Below are 25,507 nucleotides of genomic sequence, written 5' to 3'. Positions count from 1 at the left end.
CCATTGAAATCAGTCTTTGATAGTATTGTTAACAAAAGGGTACTTGTGCAATAACATTAAGCAGCTGTACTGTGCTTAATCATTTTCTGATGCAGAAAACTGTTTATCTCTATTATCAGTTATGATAACCATAGCTGTAATATGTATTACAAAAGTGACTGAGGCCTTTAAAGCCTTTGTTTGGATCCATTTTTATGATATAATTTTTTCACATCTATTTCTCGCACTGATGTACTCATTTATAGTCTGTTCAGTGTCTAATATTACTATCTTTGACTGATTTGTAAGGTCTTTAACTTTGTCTTAATTGCTTCCCAACCATCTGCAAGGCTCAAAGGGTCCTTCACATTATAATTGATGCAATCCCAAAAAGGAGTGTACCGAGGGGTGGTGGATAAGTTTAGTAAGGGTGCTGAAAGCTGGCTGGTAATTGATCCCGTGCTGTGACAGAATGAACACAAACCTGCATTATTCAGTTGCGCCTGCCAGCCTCTTAACTCGCTCACAATAACCGAAAGGACAGTGAAAAATACATCTTCCTTCGTCACCTACCAACATGTTCCTCTGATCCAGCCTTGAGATAGCCTGAAACTGCAAAATATCTTCTTGAGATTTGCATGTTACATAAAAACTCTATTATTTTTTTTTAATGTGACAAGGTGTAACATTGTGCAAGGTGAAGTGAGAGCTTACATATAACCCCAGACATATTAGTCTTAACAAGTAAAACTTTATTGGAATGATACATTTTGCAAAATATTACTTTATGTATATTTTTTTTAACATACTCATTGTGTTCTAAGGGTATCTGTCAAGTTCTCCAGAGGGTAAGATAGTTAAGACTGTCAAAGGCAAGGATATACAGTATTGTTTCCCAAAAGGTACAATAGACTACACAATCACTGTACCCAGGTCATGAGGAAAAGATTAATGTTGTTTTTTCTTTTTTTTTTTCCTTTTTTTTGAAAATACAATTAGAAAAATGAACGCAAAACATCTCAGATGTAAAAAGTGTTATGTCTGAATGTGGAAACTTGATGAAAATAGAAGGCAAACACAGGAGAAAAACTCAAATGAGCAGAGAGCAGTTGATAGTGCTGATAGAAAAGAATTAAAGACAAATGACAAGACGTTGTGTATGGGAAACAAAAATAAAGCATTGTAATGGCCTCAGTGTCTGAAGTGGATCAGGTGGCATTGCCGTCTACCCACCAACTCTGATTTAGTCATTTGTCAGAACATAAAGACCAAAGATATTACATGTGCTCTCGTCAAAAGCATTACAGTGTTGTCTTAAAAGTTTCAAAGAATTAGCACAAATCAGTTAAATAGGAGATTTGAAAACGGCGTGCCGTGTGCTTCGCTAAGTTGGTTGGTGATCCACTGCATTGTTTAATGTGATGCTCTAACAAAATCAAAAAAGGTTAAACAGCAGAGACTGTCGGGGTGTGGAAACAATGGTTTCTTAAACATGTCTCAGGTCCAGGAGATGTCTTGCCGTTGGGTTGCTTTACCACATGCAAGAAAAACCGAGCTCACCAGAGAAACATGTATAATAAAAAATACACATCATGTTTCCAAACAGCAATGAAACATCTCCATCAGACAATTCAAGACATTCAAAAAGGTATCCTGCGTTTGATCTCATTTACATTAAGAGACTGCCAAAAATAATTACTCAAGCCTACCGAAATCATTTAGAGTCGAAAACATTCTCAAAAATGTCATGTTACAAGACTTTATGACAAATAGATTGATGCACATCAAACAATTCACAGAAGCATTTCAGTGAGATGGACAAAGTCTAGCACCTAGGGCCTATGGAGCGGGGGCGGGGGTGGGGGGGCGAAAAAGCGTACATCCTTCATGAAACCAAAACAATGTGTTCAGTCAACAAACCAGCGATAAGATTTGGTCTGCGATTGTCTTGCATACACAGAAATAAACTTGGCAAAAAGGGGAGAGCTTTAGGATAGCTTCCTTTGTTTAATTTGTTACATTGAAAGCTGGAAAACGGAAACAAAAACACCCCAATCTCAACAGTCCTAAAAATCTGGTTGGACTGTAAATCTGTCTGAAGGTGTTACATGTAAGGGTATATACAAGAGAAAGGGGAAGGAGGAAAAAAAAAAAAAAACAATTAAGGTGAGAAGCACAAGTTCAGTGACATTTATCAGCGAACTGTTGCTGTACAACAGAACAATGAACAAAGCCCAGAAGAACTTTCTGACACATTTAACTGGGTCTTGTTCCATCTTCAAAATAGAGCAGCCGAGAGTCCATTTTAATAGTTAAGCTTGTTATCCATGATCTCAGGTACCTCTGCCATCTTTCTTTAAAAGTGATATTGTACAAAAATAACATGCACATTTTGTTGAAACGTTTTGCTACTTTTTTGCGTATTAAAATCCACCACCATCATAATTACATACAGGAAACGTTGCAATGTTCTCAGTTTGCAAATTTTGGCAGAATTTATATTTGTTTATTTATGAAATCTTAATTCAGTTTCACAGCTATGAGACAATGTTGAAAAAGATGGATATTTTTGTGTTCTCTATCATATATATCTCTCAATATACATGTAGAAATGTATTATGAATTAAATAAACAATAGTCAGGAGTGTGACCACAATGTTAGTTGCTGCTAAATCACAGCTTTTTAACCCACCCTTGAGCACTAAATAACACACAAGCACAGAGATTGACATAAAAAGGACAAAATGATCACCAATAGGATTTTTTTTTAAAATGCTCTAATAAATTCAGCTAAGAGAAAGACAGACTTAAATGCAGACCTCATGTTTACCATTTCTCACAGGTCCCCAAAACGAGTAAGACCTAGATGACGTTGACTGTCATAAATCATTTTCACTCTGATCAAAGAGGTCACCACTGCTTCAACTGCAAGCAGTAAGTGCATCATCTACCCAATAATATGCCACATTGAGCAGACAAAGGCAGGTGCAGAGAGTTTCAAGCTTTCAACCAAAAACGGGCACAAGGGCCGACGCCACCATAGCCAAAGCTCTGCACCAATGCTTTCGACACAGTTTTCCAACCAGTTGGCATTATGATAGGCACATCTGTTGGACTTGGTATTGCTTGGACAGATTCGGGATGGAGAGATGGAACGGGGGGAAAGGGGTGGAGTGGGGGGGGGGACCAGGGTGACAAGATACAACTATCACTCTTTGAGAAGCTTGTAGAGAGTAGCCGTTCAAAAAGGAGCCTAGCAGATTCAGTACCTTAACAGAAAAATCAATGCCTCAACCTGCAAAGACTGAAAACTTGTTATTACAACATCAGAAAGATACAAGTCTAGCTGAACAGCCACCACCTATGCCTGTTCTCCTCAAGCCCCTGCCACAAACACAAGTGGGATAAATAAAATGAATAGGTAACAGTTGAGAAACAATCAGAAAAGGCAACACTGCTGGTTCTGTTGGATCTTTCTTCACTTTGCCTACCTTTCCATTGGGGGGATTTTACAATGTTGTCGTCATTACAAATAAGCAAGTTAGCAGTCCACCCTAGTGCTTCCTTTCTTCAGACCCCCTTTTACTTTCAAAATCCCCTGTCTCGCCACTACTCATGGTTGGAATCTAGAACTCAGCAAACTCCTTTGCACACTTCTCTGTGAAGGAGACTCTGATTTCCTCTTCCTCGTAGTCGTCAAAGTTGCTTGTGTCACCGGGGCCTTTGCACTTAGGAATAAAGGGAGCTTCCACCTGGAACACACAGGACAATCAAATTATCAACATCAGTCACAATGGTATAGAGCACCAAAGCCACAGCATGCACCATAAATTACTGGATGACATTAGAATAAGTTCCAGGAGATAAACAGATTATTAAAAACAAATTAATGTTAGTTTTCAGTTGTACATAGTAAAGTCATGGTGGGGGGGATCCCTCACTGTGCAGTACTTTCCTCACAGCTTTTCCTGAGGATTCATTGTCATGTGTTCCCTTTTACTGTAAACTTTATGAAACTCTTTGAAAACTATGACTGTAATTAAGGGTTATACAAATAAACCTGAATTTATGTGCACCAAAAAGTAGAGTTCTGTATTCATTCATATTGTCATATCAAATAAAAGATTTAGTTCTTCTTCTTGTCCTTGTTTTTTTAGACTGTCACAGCACTGCTAATAAGATTAGTATATGTGTATGAAACGCTAGAGAGTTTTAATTTTGAACAACAGATACAAGGAAGCTACAAGAAGGTTCCTTGGACGGATACAGGAAGTAGTGACACATGTTGACGAAGCCCCCAAGAAGTGCGCCGGGCTTTGACTGAAGCCAATTGCACATAGGGCCTTTCTCAGTACCAAGTTCACCAAGTTCAGACTTGTGTACTTGCTAGTTTGGACTTGTCGAGTTCGGCTCAGGAGTACAAACTTCCAAGAACAGGAGGATACAGTACGGTCATTCTGCAATTAGAACAGCAGCAGCTCGGCTTCGACACAACTACCTGACTGTACTGTGACAAAATAATCTCTACTCAAAGCTCCATTAACAGTTTTTTTTCCTCACAAAAAAAAAATAATCTCATGAAGTTTCACTTTACATTCAGACAAACTAATGTGGCAGCTACAATTGTTAGATTTAATCTGTGAGACCAATTTATCTTCCAAAAGGAATTATCTCACATATCAAAATGCTACGGAGACATTAGAGTGAGCGTTAAATTACCAAAGAGCTGCACAGATCAGTTGATCAGATCGTATTCTCCCTGGGATGATAACGGACGTTGACCGGCCGATCATCTCAAGAGTTGAGCTACTAGTGGCTGAGATGACCGGGCTGGTCTCACCCGGCCAGCGGCTCCTCACATCTCAAAAAACAATTTCCAAATAGGCGTCATTTGGATAAACTGACCACACATTGGGAATCTCCATGGTTACTTTCTCACCTGAACAAGTATTAAAACTTAATAAAGTAACATATTAACAGTCCTACAGTGAATATTACAACAGCTTTTAGCCTGGCTCAAAATCTCCACCATTGCTGCTGGTTGACGCAAAATGCATTCTGGGATACTTGGCTGTCCCAAGTTTCGGTGGCCTTCAGGTGGCCTTCAGATGAAGTTACACCAATGGTGTAACTTCATCAGTCAGTCAGTCAGTCAGTCATTCATGTTTATAGGGCTGGTCCTGCTGTTGCGGTCCAGCCAAAAACAGGAGGCTGGCATCTCACCTTCCTCTGGTAGATGGCAATCCAATCAGTGGTAGCGAACCACTTGTGGCCCTTGATATCATTGACTCCATTCCTGAGGTTGCCAAAGCGCTTGGTCAGGTCCACCTGCAGCAAATTTCTCAACAGATCCTTCAGGTCTGAACTGAAGTGGGAGGGAAAGCGAACCTGCAAACAGTCAAAGCAGTGTGAGTGTGTATTCTCAAGCCTCATGTTCTCATGCTGTGCTTTTTCAATAGACTGCAGGACTCCGGCTTATAGCTGCAGGTTAAGGTAAGCCATGGTTCAATCAAAGGTCCAGTTTTGATGCTCCTGTGCCCACTGCATACTTACTTTGCTCACAACATTAACAGCTGACACAGTCTTTGTCTGTTTTAGCTCATTATACAAAAATTCTATGAGTGGTGCGTTCTTAAATGACATTACGCCCACTACAGTTAAATTTGGATGTGATTTGCCTGGTTTTGACACATCTGCTTTTTTGCACAAATCCATTTTCCCTTGTCCACTCTGATGCATAAGCCATTTTTTGTCTGCAAGATCACTGATAAGTTTTTTTTAATTTTTCTCACTGTTGTTTAGTTAAACCCTTGGAACAGCCATACATGAAAGCCAGAGATGATGGCCATTTGGCAGATGCTAAAACTGGCCCTCCTGACTAACTATGAGGCCATTTTAAAAGTCACTGAGTGTACTTGTTTAGTTCCAATGCTCTGATAAGCACTAACTGATGCTGATTTATATCGTTCACTGCTGTCACATGATGTATGACTTGTGGTTCATGTACTGTCAGAGTACCAGGATGCACGCTAGTTATGTTATGAGTTATTTATATGTCCCCAAGGCAAATACCTGGGTGCTTTGTAAATGAAGGACTTTAATGTTTTTTTAAGTTTTCTCCTCAAAAAATTCAACATATTTATAAAGAACAAACAACGGGTAACATTAAAGATTAAGACAAAGTTAGGTATTCTCAACTCTGTCCTATCAATTAAGAGAAAATAATGCCAACATAATTTTACCAATGTATTGTATTTCAATGGAAGGGGCAGGGGAACTGAGGAGTCAAGAGCAGTAAAGTTGCCTTTGATCCAATATTGCTGATGAAGAAGCTAATTAAGGTGAGTTGATCAGACACCCCAGTCTATAAAACAGAGTGATTTCAAAGTTAACAACTTTACAGAATAACTTATCTAGTTTCTTGGGGAGAATTCATTTAATACAGGAAGTGTCAGTTTCCATTAATTTACATTTTACATTTCAGCTACGAGTGTTTTATAAACTCAATCCTTTTTAATGTGATTAGTGTGAAGTACTATATCAACACAAATTTAGAAGAACAGTATTTGAATGAATAATGGACTTTTACAATGCATTTTGAAATCTTTTTTAGTTTGCTGACTAGAGCTTTCAGAGGACCTTTGTTGAAGGAGCATTGTGCCGGGACAACTACTTGCAAAAATAAAAAAGGGATTATTTAGGTAGCCCGCTCTAAACTCACCTTCCCTGATACAATCTTCTCGTAAATCTGAATAGGCTGGTCTGCAAAGAAGGGGGGGTAACCAGCGGCCATCTCATATATCAGCACTCCCAGAGCCCACCAATCCACTGCTTTATTGTACCCCTGAAAAACACAAAGGAGATGAAGGGCAGTCAGATACGTCCTCAAAAAACTTTCACATATAAAAATGCTGACAATACAAAACAAGCAGATAACGGTACCACAGTCCTAAAGTTGATGTCCAGCTATATTGAAATGGTTTCCTACATGAAGTCCCACACTGATTTTAAAACTCCTTGTGACATAAAGAGCAGTGCCGTTCACCATGGGCCGAGCTGAACACTCACCTTACTGAGGATGATCTCTGGTGCCAGGTACTCTGGAGTCCCACAAAGTGTCCAGGTTCGGCCCTTTACCCTTTTTGCAAATCCAAAATCTGTTACCTGGGAAACACAGTGTACAGCTCTGAGTACTGACCACAGAGTTTTACAGACCAATTAGAAACTGTTATGGATGGCTGAAAAACAAACAAACATGCAAAATCTACCTGTATGTAACCTTGTTGGTCGATGAGCAGGTTCTCCGGCTTCAGATCTCGGTAGATGAGATCCAGAGAGTGAAGGTATTCAAAGGTCAGTACAATCTGGGCTGCGTAGAAGCGGGCATGTGGTTCACTGCAAAACAGACCAGCAACAATATTTACAGTCGACCAGTAAGTTCATGGAAATATTTAGGTTGAGTTAACTAAAGGTGAACTTACCTGAATCTACCGATTCTCCTTAAGTGTGAGAACATTTCGCCCCCAGGTACATACTCCATTATCATATACAGATTACTGTTGTCCTATTGGGAGATGAGCAAAGTCTTACTTTGACATGCAAAACATACACATTAAAATGAGGAGCATGCTTAAAAGATCAAACAAACTTTTCAATGTGTACCTTAAACGAGTGCTCCAGTCGCACCAGAAAGGGAAAGCTGACAGCTTGCAGGATACGTTTCTCGTTCAGTGTGTGTTCTATTTGCTTCAGCTTCACTACCTGAGAGGGATCAGGACAGAGGCTTATTCAAGTAAAATAGGTTGTTAAAATAGCTCATCAGGCATATTTGAGACACAAAAAAAGAGGAATACTACTTGGCTCAAAAAGTTTTAACGTCCTAGTACTACCAAGTTAGTTTATGAATATGACCTCCTCCATCCCCAAGCAAGAATTTATCTAAGAAGACACGATTGGCATCATAAAATTTTATGCAACAAACAAAAACTTCCATAAAAAAGTCAGTCACCTCTTTGTAGTCAATATAGTTGTATAGTTAGTGCATATGGATTATTCTTGGCTCTCTGAATTAATGTTTCAGTAGGAATCTGCTATTATAAACACTCATTAAGACTGTTGAACTCCTAGGTATACTTAATGATACAATTTGTACATAACAAGCATTATCATAATATAAAAATACAGACTGGATTGCCCAAATCACACATTCACATTTGTTTACTGGTCTCGATTATCAGGCCCAAATGTACTGTACCTTCTGTTTGTCAAGTATTTTCATGGCAAAATGCTGGCCCGTCTCTTTGTGTTTAACCAGCATGACTCGACCAAAAGAACCAGTGCCTAAGGTCTTCAAACGCTCAAAGTGGTCCAATGCCGCAGTTTGCTGAGGGGTAGAAGAGGACGTCAGTAAGAGGACAAGGTAACTTGCCGGCAACATACCATGAAGAGGCCAACTTTAGTTCACAATTTTCTCTAAATATCTAACCTACCTAAAATACAGTACAATTATGTACTGTGATGTTGAGTATTTACAAAAGTATTCCTGTGGCTTTAATGAGATTTAGACATGCTGTCATTGTTTATTGAGAGTATACTTTGGAGGTGCACTCATGGGGGAAAAAGGGACATGTTTCACATTAGCCCAGCAGAGGGTGCACTGCACCTCTAAAATAACTAAGAATTAATTTGTTCATGGGCGGGACTACTTCCATGAGTCTGCCTGAGTGGACAAGCATGTGAAAACAGAAGTCAAGTCTAAAAATAAAAATATTACTGGCAGAAGAACAATAACACAGTACAATTATAATAGTGATAGAATGATTATGAACAACTTTGATTAAAAACTGATTTTTACTCTCTCACCTGTGCTGGATTCTCCCATTTCTTCAGGAAATCTTCTTTGGCTTTGGCAAGAAACTCCTTCACTGTAATTACATAACATAACAAAGTTCAAAGACATTAAAGTCCAGACATAAAAGGATTTAGTATTACAGGTGACCTCATGTAATCACCAAGACTGAGAGAACACCTCAGCATGGGTGTTTCCTAATAAAATGTGGAATGATTCAGGAGATATTCCGTCAATGGTGCATGATAACACATTATGTGCCTATAAAAATCTACATAAATACTTTCAAATTAAATCATAAAGATAATCCTGTTCAAGGTACAAATTGATATAAATAGAAAACAAAAGCAATGATTGGTTAACCATATTCCATTGACTATAACACACCCAAATCATCATTTGTCTAGCCAACTATTTTTAGAAGCCAGATAAGATAAAAAGAGATCACATGTATAGTGAATCAAAATTATAATGAATAAAGACAAAGAGACATTCCAAACCAATTAGTGACAAGTTCACTGAAACGCACTGAATACCCCACAGAAAAATGGATCAAGTAGGACACTGCTGTAAACCTGTCTGGTACATGCCATCTTCTAAAACAAGGAGATGGAGGCCTGTAGCAACAACAAAGAAGCTACAGGGTTCCATAAGTAAAATGGGAGACACTATAACAACATCTGTTAGCCGGGTGCCTCACAAGTCACAGCTTTATGGGAGAGTAGCAAATAGAAATCCACTTGTGTGACATCACAGCTAGTTTGCTAAAAAGGCATGTGGGACACTCAAAATAAGAGTGGATCTAGAGTCTTTTAAATCATCCCCAATATGATTAATGGTGGTGCCAGTATCATGATGTGGGAATGTCGTTCAGTAGCAAGACCTGGCAGATAGATGGTAAAATGATTTCAACAAAGTACACAGAACTCCTGCAGGGGGGTGACTTAGGAGGCTTGTTTTCAAGCAAGAAACCAATACCAAAACACAAAGGCCAAGCTACACAGCAATAACATAAACAGAGTGGCCAAGTCATTGTCCCCATACTACTTGACAAAGCCTGAGCACTTTTGCAAAGAAGACATTAGGACTTCACATGTTGGAGGAAGTTTCTGCCCCACACCATAAAACCATGCTTGTCCATTCACTGAGGAGCCTATTTCTGAGATATCTGAAGTTGACTTCAATTCGAAAAACAACATTTTGAGTTCTTTTCACATATATGATCAAAATTTTCTCAGGTTTGACACTGTCCATTGTCAGACTCAATAAGTGAATGCATATGGACTGTAGTAATGCTGGCCCTTTTAAGGTTACTCTAGAGAAACCCGTCTTCAGAAAAGTCCTAGACTTGAGTCAGTGTTAGTCAGTCCACTTATGACTGCACTATTGCAAAACAATAAACTGATCTGTGATAAGATGCAGTTTAATGTAAGGCTACAAGGTTTCTCAGAACAAAGCTAATGACACAGCAATGCAAAAAACATACATACTGTACATACACACATATACATGCTATTATCAATTGGCAGACATGCTTGTGGACAGATTTTGACAGCTTGGCACACAAGGTGTCATATGCAGAAGTTCATTTTTCTTGCCCTTATCTTTATGAGGCTAATCACAGTGCTCTGTGGGAACATGTAGATAACCAGTCCTTCCTCATTCCTCCTTACTATCTGTGTGCTAGTTTTAAGAACGCTAGCTGCTTTAACAGCTGAGGCAGCACAGCTATTTCCACTGTTAGGCTGGGACACAAGATTGAGGTTGTAAATGTACAACTACTTTCAGAAAAAGAACAATAGTTTCTCTTTACTGTGGTGCTAAATTACTACACTGTACAGCAAGAGCAAAGAAAGTCTCATGCTTCTCTTTATTCGGCACAGATCTAAATTATGTGCTTAACGTTTAACAAGATTTCCCTAATATAAGAGTGACTTCCAAGGGGCGGAAATTGATAATGGAATAAAAAGTATTATTTATACTCACTTACTGACAAACTGTGGAAACATAAACCATGTCAAGCCTTTCAGGATAATGTAGAATGTCTATCTGCCAAGGTAATCAATGCAAAACAACTGCCTGCAGCACACTTTAAATACAGCCAGTGAGCTGTCAATAGTGAAAGCGCATTCACCAACTTTTTGAACTGAATATTTAAACCAATGTTTTTTTTGAGTGATATATCTAGATTAGAAAACTGAGAAGGAGCTTACAAAAATAGCAACTATCTATGCAGAAATTTCTCTGGAATCACTCATATAAACACACACTCCAAAACTAGATGAAAGCTTAATCCTGATCTAGCTAATGTGATTTCCTGCAAATTCTCTTAAGACCAGCTGCTCCAACTATAGGATGAGAGAAAGCCAGCAAGAACGGCTAAGACCAAAGTTTGCATAAACATGTTGAGAACACTGTTGCTCCCACAGAGAGCAATGGAAGCAGACCAGTCACCAGGGACAAAACATTTCCCGTGAAAGTTGCTCAACTCCAACTTCCAAGCAGAAACAGCTACAAATGGAGTGATTCCTGGGGGAAAGATGTTGATAGTGCTGCAAAACTAGCTGGGAGTTAAATGCCCAAATCAACAATTGTCTTCGAGGAATTCTCTAGATCTTCATAGTCTCGCTTTTTGTTAGATTTAGGAGGCTTGGCTGCTATTACTACCATGGGAGTTGCAGGTGATCAACTGAAGTTCAACACCTTGACTCTCTTGTAACCCCAAAATCCTTACCATCTGGGATGACTATGGGTACCTCAGCTGCTGCAGCATCTGCTGAGCGCGACCCCGATTCACTAGAGCGCGAGGATGACTCCCTCTTCCCTGCATGCCTCCTGGAGCTCTTCCTGTCACACATCAGCCCTGCAAAGTCTCCCCGGTTCTTCTTCCTTAGCCTCTTCCTCACAGCCACTGACTCATGACCTATCCTCCCCCTCGGTGAGCACTCTGGTCGGATCAGCAGCCCCACTCATCCGCAGCAACCAGTCAAGTGTCCTTGCCAGCAGGGTGTCTTCAGTCTTTCCTGTGACTGTCACTTTGCTGGGGACCAAGTTTAGAAAGTAGCATCCACCTCCAGTGTGCAGTCGAACCTAGCATGGAGAGCAGCGCTGCTCCTGTTACACTCACACAGATCAATTGGACCCTTGCTTGGTTTGTATCAATATTTATTCTGTACACAAAGTACTCTCTGCCGTTCCCTCTCATGTCAAACACATACACACACATGTGCACACACAGAGGATACATATTGATCTAAACAGGGACATAATCACTAGGGGGAGGGGCGTTAAAACACTAGCTGGTATATTTATCCAACCCAGACAGGAAGTTCTATGGAAAACTGGGCCTATGTGAAGACCCTCGAGATGAACTAGACACATTGAGATGCAGCTCAAACTTTCCTTAATTAGCAGAACCAATCAGATGTCACATCTGTGATGAAAAACTTTCGGGGTCGATCTGGGTGTTTTCAAAAACATAAAAGTGGCTCTCTCAGGAGACACTAGCAAAGCAGGAACGCACAAACCTCAGTGAAACTTTTTCTCTCTGCCCAAATGCACCAGAGAATCTGTGTAGTGCCAGTGCTGAATTGATCCTCCAAAAATCAATCCTACATCTCTCCCCTGGGCCTCACTGGCCCACTCTGACGCAGGAACAGAGGGGTTATATTAGGGCGAGCTGACCGACATTTAACAGTGAAGCGCGCCAAATCAGGTCCCAGTCTAAAACCAGGCCTCGTTCAGATAGCATACAGCCCTATGTGGTGCATAAGAAACCAGTCAGAAGACAAACAGAGCTGCACGTAAACTTGGAAGGTGGTTGCAGGTGTGTAAAAGGTGAAGAATCAATTGTAATCATTAGCTGAGCACTGGCAGTTGACATTTTACTGTGACTGGTTGGCAAGTAGTTACTAGCAAAATCTCCAATGGGAAGTAATTTCATATCCTACTGTAAGATCTGAATTGGCTAATTAAATGTAGCCTGTGGAGTTTTTGATCTCTAGTAGTGCTATGGAGCCGTTTCTTTTGTTTTTTTTTTTAAATGAGTCGACCCCTGTTTGGTTTGTTCAGTGCACATGCAATAGGACACACATGCATGCATGTGATGCCTACAGGTGGTGACAATGCACCAAGACGTGCAGCAATGCACCAACAAAGGCAGGGAGGGAGAACACAACAAGCTAGTTCACATGGATGTAAACAATTCAGATCTCAAAAATGTTCCAAAAAATGCATTCAACAAATTTGTTAAGATCTCCACAGTGTGTTCTGGTGAGTAACACTGAATATAAACATATGTCTTCCTGAGGTCAGGCTTCTGATTTCTTTTTACTTAAGAAATCAATCATTGATAAGGTATGTCTTAAGACTGCTTTTCTGAGAGCTCTCATTTCTGCAACATAGCATTTTAATATGCTATGGGTTTATTTGTTGTAGGGACTTTACCACCAGACACACAGGATGCACACTATCAATACTACTTTCGATAGCAGACGTGCATATGACGCGGGTCTGCTCGATGTGTGTTGCACTCATTCATGAGACCACTGTCACTTTGTTTCTCACTGTTAGCAGAGACTACAGTCTGCAGTGTAGTTCATAAACTTCACTTATAATCCTGAGAATTACATCAAATTACCAGATAAAATTTTAGATGAACAGCTCTGTCTGTCCATCTGCCCCTGCCTCCCACCCTCTTGATCGTCTGCTCGAGCACACTTTACATTTCTCTCTCTTTCTGACTCTCATTCAAATTAATTCCCTTCCTGGTAGCAACGGCAGGTCACCAAATCGGGGCAGCATCCAACCTGGGCCACAAGGCAGGTTGTGAAGGAGATTCGGCTGATGAGCACTGACTCATTAAAATAGACCCCTGACACGGCTTTGACATGCATCACTGTGTCAGTCTGAATGGGATATAACGTGCCTGTTGATGTGAGAATCCAAAAGAAACAAGAACTCCTTTTCCAATCACCAAACTCCATCATCAGTTTTGACTTGCTCCAGAATTGTTCTCTGGCAGAATGTCAGCTTGCCAACTTCAGTTCAGTCCTGTAAGCTTATCTGAGGTGGCTGATTGGCATTTCAAGAGTAAGGTCCACTGGTAATCAGTGTGGGCTTACAACAAAGCCCCTTTATCTGGAGACAGGAAGTGATGAGTACCGGAAAACACTAGGGTTGGGTACCAAACTCTGTATTTTAAGGGTACCGACCGAATTATGTTGGTACCACTGAGGACCTATTCATGTTATATCAATCTGTGCCAAATTTCAGTACCTTGAAAAGTGGGCTGTGTGAATTCAAATAAATATTGATAAAATTCCTTATGAGCCTTAATATCCCTCCTAGTTTACCGACACACATGCACTTGGAATTTCTCTCCTGTGTTGCTGTTTTTGTACTTTCAGTTATCAGCCTTCTTTTATCCTTTCCTGATCGCTTTCAGTCATATCAGAGCTGTGTTAAGTTACTGCTGATGGAAACATTTCATGCTGAAGGCTTTTATTGTGAAGAACTTACAGGAAATGAAATGTGTTTATCACCGAGTTAGCGTAGCTTTGTTAGCAGTGCTATTCTTCAGTAAAAACAAGTCGACGCAACAAGATCTGGAGATATTTGGAGCTATTTGCTCAGCATATCAGTTAGAAATAACTCAGAGAGGCACAGTACACGCAGAAACAGCCACAGTGAGATGTTTTGTGAAGAGCTGCAGATGACTGGCTTTTAGAGCATTTTCAGCAAACAGCACATCTCCACCCGTTAGCCTAAGCAACTTATTTTACCTTGTTTATTTTATCTTACTCAACATAATGTTCTAAATAAATAACAATGTTGAAATTGAGAAGTTTTATTTTTTACAACTGAAATTACATGTTATTACAGAGAGAGTAAAGTACTGAAAAAAAGGGTACCGTTGGGTACCAGTACCAAATTCCAGGTACCAGTTCAAATGTGAACGGTACCCAACCCTAGAAAACACAAACCTGCCTCTGTTACACAAACCAGCTGCGTGCAGAGCAGGGGCAGGACATGAACCACACAGATATTTATAGATAGAGGGAGTTGCACTTTGACAGCGTGCCACATCATTATATGGCCAATTCAAAACACACAGAATTCAATATAACCATCCCTTGTGTCATAACTGGCTGAGCACGGCCTTGCTCAGATGTTTAAGTGTGTTGAGAACAGGAAAAGATTTCCAAGCAAACACTCAGACATGCTAGAGCCCTACCAGCATGTAGGAAAACGACACAAAAGGGGACACACACACAAAAAAAAAAAACAGAAAAAAAGTATGCATGTGTTTGGATAGGTTAGTTATTACATGGTTATTACATATAATAGATAAGGCTGACAGATTTACAGTGTGCAGTCCAACGCCTGACAGACACTTCCAACAGTACGTGAGGAGTGCTTTCCTTTGAAATGTAAGTAAAAAAACAATAGGCAACAGAACAGAGACAAACAACAGGCTGCTCCATGTGTGTACTTATGTACATGGACTATGCACCGCATGCACATATGTCTTGGCTGCTGGCCATTAATACCAGCAAAATCTATGTCTGCCAACATGAAAGATCACTCCACCAAAGCTAGAAGACAAGTCATGATATCAGTATGGCAACAAACATTATCATGAGAAAAAAATAGCTTGATTATCTGTTAAATGTATGAACTTGAGCTCAGTTTGTGACTGGCTAACTAGTGGGACACGCGGGCCGCGGCTCCACCCCTAACCCATGCTCCGGTCCAGATCCAGAATGAAAACTCACTCCAGTAGCAAGTCTCTAGCTCCTCCTGTGGTAGATCATGTCTGCCTTCCCCACTGCCTGGATCCCCCAGACAGGGACTGGCATGTTGAAACAGCCTCCCTGCCAGCCTGTGAATAAGAGACATCACACGAGGCTGGGGGAAGCCAGCTGAAAGCCTGTGTAGAGTCTTAACACTGAAGTATGTCCAGAGGTTTTAACAAGTGGGAAATCCAGAATGCGCAACACACACAGTATCTTAAACGCCAGAACTTGCCAGAGCTTTCCTGGTCCCCTGTATAAACCTTCAGTTCAGTAGAAGCGATGACTAACTACGCAGAGCATGGGCTGGACCTTCCTTGCTCCTTCACTTCCTGCAGCAGTTCACTGTCTGTCCGCCCTGCTTCTTCCTGTGGGCCAGGACTCGGCTCTATATACTACTGCGCTGTTCTCCGCTCGTCTTCTCCGGCCTGGAAAGTTCAGGGGAAACAGACTCTGCGCACCTGAACCAGCTCTCAACACTCTCCACTTTCTTTTTTCCATAGAACCCAAAACAGGATGCCATCTTGTCCTTAATCTCAAGCTGCTCTGTGGAAAATAACGCTCTTGGGTGTGGGCTCTGGACCCCTGGTCAGCACCTGTCTCTGGGGATCAGGGTGGGCCCAGAGCGATCAGGCTGATAAGGATGTGATGCAGGGCATTTCAACAAACCTCCCCCAGCAGTGCCTCCTCTGTCCGTGCTTCTAACCCACTAATCCTCTATTTTCCAGTAGATTCCTGAGCATTTAAGAAACAAATATCTGTGCTACAACTCCTGAAAGTAATGAACATTATTACATGGGGTTACCAGGGATGGGTTAACGTTACAGAGGGACTGGAGGCCATTCTTCACACCTACTCTCTACCAGCAACAAGGAGCTGATGCTCATTTTGCAGATAGCTGTTCAGACTTTGCACACTTGAGCGTTATTTATGGTGTTATGGATAAAAACATTAGACCGTGTCCTCCCAGGCCTTCTCCACGGCCAGTGATCCTAACTGGAAAAAGAAAGAACAAATGCTTGGACTGAGTTGACAAACATTTTTGCAAGAAACAGGATGGAAATGTTCCCTCATTTAGTAGTTAACCTCTGAGGTTCACACTGTAGAGTAAGGTGTACAGTAATTGTCATTTATTTTCTTGTTAGCTTGTACAAATGCCTCATTTCTTTTTTAAAATAAAAACTGATGTCAAACCGATGTTCAAGGGGCTCATCAATAAAATAAAAAGTTGTGGGGGCAACAGCCCACAATACTATTAGCAAGAGCGGAGCATCTCTTCTGCTCTGTCACGCAAGCGCACACACACGCGCACACACACACTCAGTGACACATACAAGTGCCCTTGTTCTAAATGCTGCTCATCACATGATGTTCAAGAGACTCCTCAATTCCAAGTTTCTGCCTGGAGAGGATCACCCTGCGTGCATCATATGACCCCGTCCTGGTGGCTTTTTCCTTCTCTGATAACAACCAACTCTCCTCTACTCACTTAGTGTCAAACACAGTCTGTGGGACCCAATGCTCATTTCCACATTACATTAACATTCAACCCACTTACATAAACTTCCTGAATAATATGTACATCTCCACTTTGTGCATGTCTTTCTATACAATGAGGAATATGTTTTTCATGAAGTAATTAGGTTATCAAGAACTGCACAAGAAAAGAACTCCACACCAGGCTAACTGTTAGGTTATAATGTTACTGCAGCCTTTCATAACCTTGTGAGGGGAGAGAGGGGAAAAAACATCTGAAACACATGAACCACAAAGAAACCTGACTGTTGTATAAGGCTCGTTGTCATCCTCGCTGGTACCTCTGAATATAACTTGAGGCATTTAATCACGAGCTTTCCCACAAAATCTGTGGAGAGAATGAATAACATCCTCTTGCTGCTCTGCTGCTCAGCTGAGATGAACATGGTATCACAGCCACAGTGTGGCTAAAGTTCATATGTAGATGGGAGTCTTTCACCGAAAGTTGACAACCAGTAAAGTTTATAATAATCACCCCTGCATCCATATTAGAGAACAGTGTCGAAAGCAATCTAATATTATGTCTTTGTGGAGGGTCTCTGGGCCTTGATGCACTATCCTGGTGTTAAGTTGTACTTTTTATTTCGCTGCCATTATGGGAAACAGGAAATGACTACAGCAAAATGACCCAGCGACAGGCTGCATAATATGGCCAGCTCACAGCTGTAGCTCCGGGTAATAAGGGGTAAGGGGTACTCACCGCTCTCCATCTCATTGCCCTTCTTTGCGGTGGGCGTGTTGCCCATGATGGCAGACTGATGGTGGAGTCCCCGGACTCGGACTAAGTTTTCCTTTACAAAGTCGTTCAAGTGATGCTACACCGTTAACGCAGTCCCTTGGTTCAATGAAGCTGTCAGTTAGCTACTAGCTAACAGCTACCATTATTGACTAACTGTAAATATATTTCCTCTGCTACTTTGTTTTCTTAGTGAGTTCGGAAAAGTCCAGCCAAGCGAGTCTATCCAAGTCTGCAGCTAACACTGGCGCTGGGGGTTAGCGAGGCTAGCTAATGTTAGCTTGGTAGCGTTAGCTCGTCAATAGGCAAATCAAGATATATCACTCGACTGTCCTTAATTTCCAGAGACGGTTTTAATATATCCAAAATCCAGTTCTAGTCCATTAGACAGATCGTCGAAAGCCGTTTTTTTCGGTCTGTCTAACGAGCAGGCTAGCGTTAGCTCCGAGCGTCCCTCGCAGTCGTATCCTGGCCTGAACTAACCAGGTGCTGTATGTGTGGGCAGGCCTTTTCTGTTCAGACCTGGATAACAAAAGTGCTGTCCAGGTTATTCTTTTTTTTCCCGCTGTAGGTTATTTCAAACGGATATCTCTCCACTCGCTTCGAAGCCAAGCGTTAAGTGCAATGGTTTCCTCGGACCGACCATCTGACAGTCGATTGCTAAGATCAACAGACCCTTTCCATTAATCTTCACACCGCAAGGGAAACTCCAGTCATCCATCCATCGGGTCCCGCCTCTGGCTGCCTCTGATTGGCTACATAGAAACATACTTACGTGACAGACGTCGGACGTCGAGCGCTGATTGGATGACCATTAATACATACAATTATTGCATTGATGCGATTTGACTGTCAAACGGCTTCATCCCGCCTCTCAGACTTGCTAGTAGCCAATACGCCCACAACTGTAACTGTTTTTACCTCTTTTCGCTTTAAATTATCAGCTGTTTGTATTTATCACACTGAGTTTCATGCACAACACAAATCAAACGCTACGATCTTACAATAATCTTCGTATTTGCAGTGCAGTATTTTCTAAAGGCAGTTCTGTAGCCTAGCCACCCCTTTTACCCGACCGGTCTGTGATTGGGTGTGACGTTAATACAGGCTATTTTTAGTAAAATGTGAAAATATAAGGGGCCACTCACTCTGATATTGTTTTACAGAGTTGACACTGTTGTGTTTAACCTTTTTGTGGGTAAAATTAAAGTACTTGTGTGGTACATTCTTCACAGCTACAAGGGTAAATGTATTAGTCTCATTAAAAAGTGGTTTATTGTTTCTGTTATCAATACTGTCAAACAAATGACACAAAATAAGACAAGTAATGAGGACGGACATGGCTCTCACTATCACACAGTCATTCATACACAAGTACATAACAAATACAATGTTCTTTTATTTGGAACCCAAAATAGCAAACAGAAAAATAAAAACATGAATGAAGTGATATAGCCCAAAAAAAGCCCATCCAAATAAGTGCAAAAGGAACTTGAACAGAAACATAATGGCAGATTATCAAATTCCTGAACAGCAAAATATTGCAGTTTATTTGCCTATTGCTTCAGTGCTGAAATCCTCTTAAGTGGGTACAAATCCGTTCTGCACAAACAAAAGGAAGGAACGTGAATCACAACAGTTTTCTGTTCTGTTTCAGTTCAGCTGCATGTCATAGTTAACGTTTTCCCTTCCATGAGTTAAACTACTTCAATATTGCTTCATGGGAAGGAACTCCCCATCTATCAGGGTCAACTGTTCCAGTGAGATGTTCATAATCCTTGAAATAAACACTCATCTGAAGCCCAACGCGACAGTTCTTTTTCTTTCTTTTTTTTTTTTTTTTACAACAAGCTTCAGGGAAATAAGGGCAGCTGTAAGGCAAATATCCACACTAGAATGTCCACAGGCATTCTTCACAAATTAGGTCTTGGCTGTGAGTCATCACCTTTCACTCAGGGGTCTTCTCTATAAGCAGTCCATTGAGTTGTCTGGTAGTATCCCCAAGGGTGGGGCTTTTCCTGGGAGACAGGATGGAGGGAGCATGGAGTTTGATGTGGGATCCACATTTTCACAATCTTCCATTCGCTCTGCGCAGCCTTCCCAGTTTATATGGAATCTGGTAACACGTGGGTTTGATGCCAGAATATTTCTCTGCAGCTGAACGGGGTAGATGGAAAATAGATAAATACTTTGTGCAAGTAAATGTAGTCATTAAGCAATACTCCTTGCAACTTTTAGTTATTTTGCACCAAATAATTAATAGGTTATTCTGATCACCATAAAGTTATACATTTTTCTTCCTTCTGTATGATTCTAAGTGTAGCTGATTTGAAATTTTGAACAATTTAACCATTTTAGTGATATATTAAAGCATGTACAATTTTCCATTACATTTGCCTATTACAGGGAACATGTGTGCACTACCTAGTGTGACTGAGACAAAAATTGTTTACAAAAACATTTTGAAACTTAAATGGAAACACTTACCAAATTTGAATATTTTCACATTTCCCCAAATGACTCATCTGATTAATTTGCATTAGGGGCAGCTAACTTTTGCTAAAGCACACATTACTGCTATCAGTTAGCAATGCATCCCACTTCATTTGACACCTACACTATCCTCAGGGCAATAAACTGTTAACTCTGTAGGTCATGGTAGGTACCAAATTGTATTTATCCAATAATAACCACATTAACAGCTATATAATAACCTACAATGATCGTTATAATCACTCATCCCGATATTTCCTTTTGCACTTATGTGTGAAAGGTTTCATTCCAAATGTCAGCCACCATAAAAATGTGACACCTACAAACAAAATCCTTTGTCTTTACAGCAAAACTCACAGTAGCTTATCAGTGGAGTCCCCATCTGAATTAAGAACATTGCTTACAGGATAGTAGGATTTCTGCTTCACTAGTTATATAATCGAGGGAATTGAAAGGATTATTGGTAATTTTTGAAGGATTAAATAATAACAGCAAGTTGTGTTCCAAAGTACAGGCTCAACCCTTTGGGGTGACAAGCTTCAATTGCACAATGTATTAATTAGTGCACCATGCTGCTCAATGACTACTTTTGCTCTTTCTACTTTTATGGTAACACATTAAAACAAATTATGATCTTTTAGTTGTGTAATTATGTCATTCACATATTCATAATTAGACTTTTAATCAATGTTCGTGTGGTGTACTTTTCAATATATTTTTGGGGTTGATTTTAAAAGGAACATTTCCATTACAGGTGTTCTACAACCAGACAATCCAAAGCATTTCTTCAAACCAGTGAAAGAAGCATCAGGCAGTTACCTGGAATAAGAATTCAACAAGATTACCCAGAAATCAAACATTTCTCTGACCTGTGTGTAGTCTGGCTTGATGGGTGGATTTTCGCGAAGCTCGGGGTCTGTGTACTCATTGTTCACGTAATAACCAATGCGAATGAACTCCTGGCCACGGTATGTGCAGGTAATCAGTACCACCGTTACACCAACAGCATCACTTTCAGGAATCAATCCAGTGTTTGGGGCATCAGCCTGTTGAAAGAAAAACAAATTTAAGATGATGCACATTAATTCCAGGCACTGTAACTGTTTATTTGTCAAATGGTTTGAACTTTTTTTTAATCATAATCTACCTACAATCATATCTACAACAATGTCTTTCATACTTTCATTACTTATGATAATAAGCATAATGCACATCACAGAAATAGCTGGAAATATTTTACTTGAACTTAAAGAACTGTTTTTTTGCTATATTTTCCCAACGACTGCCGTAGGGGTTGTTTTGATGATGAGAGGAGAGGTTGAAGAGCCTTGCTAACTGCACCTGAGGAAATATTTTTGTTGATTAAGCAAGTTTTGTTTGGAAAGGCTTACTTTGTGCCGTACTGCCTTCAGCAGAACTCCTGTGAATCTGTCCACGTCGTACACAATATCTCAACTCGTCCCAAATGTCTTTCATACTCATCGCAACGTTTGGACATTAAATTTACGATGATATATTGATGTCAAAATCTTCCTAATTGCACCTTTAACGCGAAGAAATCACAGGAATTTTGCATAATTGCAAGCCCCCACAAACATTATGGAAATTGGTTGGATTTGCATTAATTATTGCGATCACAAGATCACGATTTCCTGGAGGGACTAATATGTAGATTATAACATAATTAATGCCAGTGGCACAATGAGCCTTCCAGTACTTTGATGAATTGCTTATCAATTAGTCAATAATTATAGATAATACCATGAAACCAATTTGTAGTATGACAAAAAACAAAATAGTGACAACTTATTCATAATGTTATGTTTAAATAACAGTACTGTTCACTGGATTTCATATTTTTAACTAGTTTTGTCCTGATTTATTGATTCTTAAAAGTGCCGTTTATTACAAACTATTAAAAGAAATGTGGGGCAAAAAAAACTTTATCTCACTCAAACTGTTTCCAATGACTGATAACTTGTCACTTCATGGGTTTTAAAATATCTAAAAAGGACAGCTGCTGGAAATTAGCTTGCTGGTTCACACATTTACAGAAATGCTGATGAATGTGCATTGTCCTTATAAATAAAGAGATTAAATGTTTCGTAATGTCTGACTGATCCTGCGTCTCAGACAGTCAATGTTCTTGTATAGCCCAACACATACTTGAGATGATCCTGTAGACCATATAGGGCAAGGAGCAGCTGGAGCTGGACTGTGTTTCTTATGTCCAGATTGTTATTCAACTTGTTATAATCAGATGTTGAGTTGCCATTTTCTTGATGTACAGCATCTCATCCAGGCTTAAGGCTTGAAATAAAACTACCCACAGTGTGACATGATATGCAGATGGCCAGCTAGTGAGAACAGCTACAGTCCTGTTTGTAAAAATGTAAAATTGGCTCTTTGGCAAATCTAATCTTTCAAATTGCTCTGTGAACATTCAGAGAGCTATGCAGGAGAGACGGAGAAAGGTCCAGAATTTTAAAAGCAAGAGGACGCTATTGCTGATTTTGAGATGTGTATTAAAATATAACAAGATCTTATGAAACTGCTGTTCCCAGTACACACTATATATGGCTACAGCAACACAAATCACTGCTTTACCTGAAACACAAACATATGTCTCCCAGCAGGTACTGGGCCGACCAAGACAGAGTCGAGGACTTGATCATACTCTTCGCTCTCTGCTGAACCAACGTAGATGATCTTCCATTCCAGGTCTATAAAACAAAACAAAGATGTTAGGTTTCACAATGAAATATAAAGTTACGAAAGTAGTGCTTTGACAATAAGTCAAAAAAATTGCCAAATATGATTGATAACACATTGATCAATTTAGAAATTAACCACATAAAAATATCAAACATAGCCTGAAGAAAGCTTCTCAAATACAAGAATTATTAGCTTTTCTTCATTATTTTATGTGATTATGCATTCATTCACCATAAAAGACAGCTTGTCTCCAAATAGTCAGAGACAGAGCTAAATGTTCAAAGCCAGTGTATTACCTATACAGCTGACTATAAACAAAACAACACAACACTCCACATGGTACTATGAACAATTAAGCTAACAGAAAAGTTGTTCTTATAAGTTAACCCTTCTTCATGGGGTATATTGAAGCTCGAAGGGTTGTCACTTATGGCTAACACTTATTTTTGGTCTCCAAATGCTGTTAAGTAGATGAAAGTAAACACTGAGCACCGATTAAAGAAGACAAAGACCTCGGTTGTGTCCATATTTGTAACTCACGACTAATTTCTGTGACAATTTCATAGCTAACTTACACTGCAACAATGTAAAACATATGTTTCCATAACATAAATGCATAGAGGCCTGTATGAGTAACATGAAAGGTATAAGATGAGTGCACGTCACGGTTCATTGTCACATATTTCTAAGTTATATCTCACGGATTTGACCTACATAAGATCACTTAGAGATGTGTCCACCATGGGGGACACATTCAATCAAGTTGTGTAACATTAACGTTACTTTGCTACAGCCCTGTAACGTAACGTTAGCGTTAGCTGTTAGCAATTTCCAGTACACGGACTGAACTGACAACAGACTCCCGCTTTAGCCTCGGACACACAATAATGACAGCAATTGTGCGATGGTAAACGTCACCTACCTTCAGGGAGGTCTTCCATACACTCAAATGTTATTTCGAACTGAAAAGGGTTTCCAAAGGGACTAGGGTTATCCAGGACAGCCACATTTAACACCTGTACCTTCGCCATTGTTGCTAGAGCGCTAAAAAAAAAAAAAAAAAAGGAGGAGGGGAGGGGGGGCAAAAACAAACGCGCAAAGCAGTTTCCCGGGGAATACTTTAAAAGCAACACTACAACAACACAGTTAACAGAAGCTTTAACAGTATTGTAGTGGTTTTACTCAACTTAAGCCTTATCTGTATGACTAAATGCACACGACCTAAGTAAATATGTTCGGTGTGGTTATCTTAAATTAAATTTGAGTATATAACCACCGCTCTCCCGCCGCTTTGTATCGAGGTTTATCCGCGCCTACGGCAAGCGCTAAGTGTCTGTAGGAAAGGCAAAGCGCCTCTTTCGCCTCCTTGTGGCATGGTAGCGGAGGCCTTCTTCTTCTTCTTCTTTGGGGTTTCACAGCAGTTGGCATTAAATCGCATTACTGCCTCCCTCTGGATTTAATCATCCACTGTTGTCCGATTCTATTACAGTATTGTAATTAGTCCAGTTGCTCTCAAAAATCTAAATATCTTTTTCCCCCCTTCACCGTGTCCCTACACTCAAGCAGATCTTTAACCCTGGCCTCCACTCATCCCAGCCTCTGTAGACCCATAATCATTGCCCTTCTTTCCTCTTCATATTTCCTGCATGTAATCAGGACGTGCTCCACTGTCTTTTTTTCCTGGCACTGATTACAATGGCCAGTTGGGTGTTTTCCAATGATAAAAAAAGTGTACTATTCAGGTTGCTGTGACCAATTGCTGTGACTGACCCCAGTCTGATGACTCACCACTGCTGCCCATATTACCTCTGTAAGCAGAGGCCTTGAGGGGAGGCCTTGATTCATAAAGAGTAATTACTTACATCACTAACTGTAATCATTTTAACCACAAAACACATAATTCATGTCCTGACTGATGAAAGTAGATACTAAATCAAGCATTATAACGTGGCCTACATCCTTTGACCTGCCTTTAAAGTCAATCCATGTTGCAAGTTTTGATTAGCAGTAGTTCAATAACATTACCTTGGTTTGGCAGTACAATAAAATCAACTTTATTATCGTGTCCAGACCCAGGAAGGGTGGCAACAGACACATTTCACAATATAGTCAAATGCAATCCAGAACAACGCAACCTTGAAAATTAACCTTGAAACAGCTCTCTGCTGATCAAAACTTGATATAGCCATATATGCTTCACAAGGGCAATACTTTTTGCAGGATTATTACTGGATTGCATGCCATTGTACATGTGATATTCCCATATCTTGTGTAAACCATAGCTTATATGTACAGTCATATCTGCAAGTGACTGATAATGAAGTAAAATGTCTATATAGCTTTAAACAGCTGAGAGGAGATGCAGGGAAAAGAATGATAGTCAACTGACTAAAAATGTATTGTTTT

At 40.1% G+C, this 25,507-nt stretch overlaps 2 protein-coding genes across 3 annotated transcripts; both read right to left on the bottom strand.

Moving 5' to 3' along the window:
* Positions 1 to 710: 710 nt before the first annotated feature.
* On the bottom strand, positions 711 to 18,629 carry prkacaa (protein kinase, cAMP-dependent, catalytic, alpha, genome duplicate a). 2 transcript variants are annotated; one of them, XM_044330327.1, is made up of 10 exons: positions 17,858 to 18,629; positions 8,842 to 8,903; positions 8,234 to 8,362; positions 7,642 to 7,740; positions 7,461 to 7,543; positions 7,248 to 7,374; positions 7,048 to 7,143; positions 6,701 to 6,823; positions 5,203 to 5,367; positions 711 to 3,731 (listed from the first exon to the last, which is right to left on the bottom strand). In XM_044330327.1, exons 1-10 carry the CDS (start codon positions 17,901 to 17,903, stop codon positions 3,606 to 3,608), a joined length of 1,056 nt encoding a protein of 351 aa, XP_044186262.1. In that variant the 5' UTR covers positions 17,904 to 18,629; the 3' UTR covers positions 711 to 3,605. The 2 variants fall into 2 exon arrangements, with proteins under 2 accessions (XP_044186262.1, XP_044186263.1); XM_044330328.1 differs by lacking the exon at positions 17,858 to 18,629 and adding an exon at positions 11,562 to 11,721.
* A 510-nt stretch (positions 18,630 to 19,139) lies between these two features.
* asf1ba (anti-silencing function 1Ba histone chaperone) lies at positions 19,140 to 24,419 on the bottom strand. The gene is made up of 4 exons (XM_044330329.1): positions 24,024 to 24,419; positions 22,994 to 23,109; positions 21,256 to 21,432; positions 19,140 to 20,050 (listed from the first exon to the last, which is right to left on the bottom strand). The coding sequence occupies exons 1-4, from the start codon at positions 24,130 to 24,132 to the stop codon at positions 19,859 to 19,861; spliced, it is 594 nt and encodes a 197-aa protein (XP_044186264.1). The 5' UTR covers positions 24,133 to 24,419; the 3' UTR covers positions 19,140 to 19,858.
* Between the last annotated feature and the right edge of the window lie 1,088 nt (positions 24,420 to 25,507).

Source organism: Thunnus albacares, chromosome 17 (genome assembly GCF_914725855.1).
Source record: "Thunnus albacares chromosome 17, fThuAlb1.1, whole genome shotgun sequence".
Classification (NCBI taxonomy): domain Eukaryota; kingdom Metazoa; phylum Chordata; class Actinopteri; order Scombriformes; family Scombridae; genus Thunnus; species Thunnus albacares.
Note: the sequence above shows the minus strand (reverse complement) of the source record. Positions and strands in the feature narration are given on the sequence as shown.